Here is a 3,794-nt window from a genome sequence, read left to right as displayed (position 1 = left end):
TCATAAGATTCTCAAAACTAATTGATCATCAGCATTGCAAAAGAAACATAATTAAACAATAACAATCAAATTGGACATCAATATGTTCCTTCCCTTCCCTTCCCCTGCTAAATTTTCTAATACCAAAACCAAAATTTTTAAACAATAAAAACTTGATTTTTTTTTTAAATTAAAGAAATTCTAATTACCAATAACTAATTCTCTAGTCATATGTTTTTCTTGTTCTTCTCTTCATCATCTTTCTCCCCTCCTTCAAACTCATCACTTCCTTCTCCATTATCATTATTATTATTAGGACTCTCTAAAGCTCTTTTCTCAACTTCCACATTGTCATTCTTCACTTTCTTCTTCTCTGATCTTTCCTTGAAAATCTCTAACAACTCATTCACCGCTCTGTCCTTGTCGCGCCGATTCTTGATCAGAACTTCGCTAACGTCGGCGGGAGTCATCTCCGCTTTCTCCACAAACTCCTCGAAGCTCTCCATTACATCTTTCTCTAAGTCTCCATCTTCGAATCCTAAGTAATTCTTCAATAGAATCTTCAAAGCAGGGAATGAACAATAGCTCATGAAAATATGCATATCCATCCTTCCACTTCGGAGCAATGCGGGGTCAAGTTTTTCAATGTGGTTCGTCGTGAATACGAAAATCCGCTCACTCCCACAGCACGACCACAATCCATCCGTGAAATTCAATAACCCCGATAGAGTAATCGAATTATTGTTGTTGTTATTGGTGCAGCCATCACCTAAACCCGACCCGGATTGGATATCCGGGTCAAAATAAGAAACAGAGTCGTTATGGCTGCCATTCCTCTTCCTGTTCGTCAAATTAATCGAACAATCAATGTCTTCGATCACGATAATCGATTTAGAACTCGTCTTCATCAGCAACTTCCTCAATTCGGAATTGTTGTTCACCTCGGTGAGTTCGAGATCGTAAATGTCATACCCGAGAAAATTCGCCATAGCAGCAATCATGCTCGATTTTCCGGTACCAGGAGGCCCGTAAAGCAAATACCCTCTTTTCCAAGCCCGACCCGTTTTCTGATAAAATCCTTGCCCATTCGCGAAATCCAGGAGATCTTCCATGATCATCTTCTTCCTCTCAGGATCCATTGCCAATGTCTCGAACGTGCTCGGATGCTTAAACGGCACGGATTCCCATGGATGCCCTCTCGAATCGAGCGAACCGCCTCTCGAATTCGTGTACAGATTCCTCTCCTGATTCTTCCTCCTGATGTCATTAGCCTTATCCATGATGAATTCGAGATAAGAATCCAGGATTAGGGTTTTGTCGTTCTTCTTGATTCGAAGCGTGAACCCTCTCTTCTCCTCCGGCAACGGCCGCCACGAGAACGACTGCGACTGACGTGGCGTAATGATGTGCTCCCATTGGACGGTGACGCCGTCAAACGTGTCAGTGATGCAGTCATTGTTGGAGAGCCCGAAAGTTATGGCGCTGGAGTTGAGAGCGCGCGTGAGACTCAGACGTCGGGAGGAGATGGAGACGGATGTGCTTAGATAGAGTTGGACGGCGTTGTATAGCTCGTTGGTGTTGACGCCGTCAATCTCCGTTATGTCGAAGTAGCAGTAAGTGGAGAACATGTTGAAGACGCGGTTAAGTAATTTAACGGTGGCGAAACGGAGTTCCGGCGGGAATATTGTATGTAGTAGAGTTTGGCAGAAAGCTAATACTCCCAGAATCGAAGCTAACGATGTCCAATACTCTTTCATTTTTTCTCTCTCTCTCTCTCTAAAAATCCCTTTTTTTATTCTCTAAAATATGTGTGTAAGTGAAAAAAATCGATTTTTTAAGAAGGGAGTTTTGTATGGGTTTAAGAGATTTGTGGTTTTATTTATAGAGGAAATGGGATTTGGAGATTTAAAGGGACTTTTGGCCTTTCGAAGTATTTTTGAGAGAAAGAGAGAGAGAGAAGGAATAAAGTGAAAAAGGGTTTTGGGAAAAAGTGTCGTCTAAGTATGGATGGGAAAGTTTAGCATTGGCTGGCTGGCTGAGTGAGTGATAGTATGACACTGTGCATATATATATATAAGAACAAACTGAACCAGCAGGACAAGAAATAGAGAAAGAAAGAGTATATAGTGGGAAAAAAACCAAGCCAAAAACAAACTTGTTTTTCAGTTTCGGAGATCATATCTCAATATGGGTCATGTTTTTCTATTTTTAAATTTTCACTCTACTACTCTTTTCCGATTAATTATCACACTTTTTCATTTTTAATCGTAAATAATTAATTATCAAATTTCATATTTTTAATAATACTTTCATTCAAAATTTAAATATATTGTAATAACGATATTTTAATATTTAGTATTATTAGTGAGATGGATATTTTAAGTATTCCTTTTCTAATAATCATTAAATTTTTTAATTCTATCATTGTAATAATTAATCCCCAACATAGGGATTAGCTTCAATTTTTAATGCATGTTTTTCCCCTCGAACAATGGTCGTTTCTTTTTGTCAACCAGAGCAGTGATTAACAATTCGACATTTAATTCTTTTAGAGGCTGAGAGTTGAATTTTTGGGAGTGAATATTAATGAATTATGTGTATAATTGTGCTAGGAATATATATTAAAAAACAATGATCGTTTGTTTATTTTTTTGTCTTCAATCGTTTTAGAATTTTAATACACCATTTTCAAATTTATATATCCATCCACTAATCTCTCTCTCTCACACTAAATCCTCAATCATTAATTTTAAATGAGAATATATGGAAAACCAGATATAATTTTTTGAGTTTATTTTAAGAATTATAATTCAATTGAAAATATTATACTACATCATAAAAATAAAAATAAAGATATATCATTCTACCCTATTAATGTAAACCTAAGAAGAAATTAATAAAATTATACTACAGCATAAAATTTAAATATAAATTTAAAAAAAAAAAAAATCAAACAAACAAACTTTAATTATAAATAATACAGATTTTTTTATGTTTACTATATGAACCACTTTTAATTGGTGGTACCATATGTTACTGCTCTTAAGGAACCAATATAATATTTTTCATCTTAATATAAGTTCTATACATATCCATCCCATGCTAAAGTACTTGCAACATTTATATTTATATATATATATATATTTGTTTTCAAACCTAGCTTTTCGAATTTTACTAATACTCCATCAGTCATTTTTATACATTCCGTTGTTATTTTTGAAATTAAACATTTTTCCTTTTCACTGGAACCGGAAGTGGAACTCCGCCAATGATCAATGTTTTAAGTAGTAAAAGACCTAATTAATGAATTATAACTAGTAGTTTTACATTAGTGTTAATTATCATATGGGACGAATATAAGTTCTTGCATGGTGTTGATATATAATAGGATATGATATGCATGTGAACTTCCTTGTTAATTTTTTGACAACTGTGTTAAAAATGTTTTCTCATTTTTTAACCCTTGAAAAAATGTAGTGTAGTAGTTTAGTTAACAAGTAATTATACTCAAATGAGATATGGTTTTTGATGATTCATCCCCTCTGCGAATCTTGTCTCAATTTAATCCTTTCTTCAGAATCAGCAGATATATGTAGCAGTATCTGAATTGAATAAAAAAAAAATCTTGACATTTATAATCGAGATATCATTTTCCAAAAATTAAGAAATCTATATATTTTTCTTTCCTTAATCAATGAATTAGTCGCATTTTTTTATGGTTTATACTTTATACTACTATCCATACACATTTTTATTTTCATTCCAGGAAATTAAAGAATTTATTTATTGACAATAATTAATAGACAAAAACTCTA

At 33.9% G+C, this 3,794-nt stretch overlaps 1 protein-coding gene across 1 annotated transcript; it reads right to left on the bottom strand.

The window, feature by feature from the left end:
• Positions 1-206: 206 nt before the first annotated feature.
• Positions 207-1,736, bottom strand: LOC139883937 (AAA-ATPase At5g57480-like). Its single transcript, XM_071868031.1, has one exon. The coding sequence runs from the start codon at positions 1,734-1,736 to the stop codon at positions 207-209; it is 1,530 nt and encodes a 509-aa protein (XP_071724132.1).
• Between the last annotated feature and the right edge of the window lie 2,058 nt (positions 1,737-3,794).

Source organism: Rutidosis leptorrhynchoides, unplaced genomic scaffold, assembly GCF_046630445.1.
Source record: "Rutidosis leptorrhynchoides isolate AG116_Rl617_1_P2 unplaced genomic scaffold, CSIRO_AGI_Rlap_v1 contig477, whole genome shotgun sequence".
NCBI lineage: Eukaryota > Viridiplantae > Streptophyta > Magnoliopsida > Asterales > Asteraceae > Rutidosis > Rutidosis leptorrhynchoides.
Note: the sequence above shows the minus strand (reverse complement) of the source record. Positions and strands in the feature narration are given on the sequence as shown.

Excerpts from the sequence above, each read along its gene's own strand:
- LOC139883937 (XM_071868031.1), bottom strand. The coding sequence starts at position 1,736 with ATGAAAGAGTATTGGACATCGTTAGCTTCGATTCTGGGAGTATTAGCT.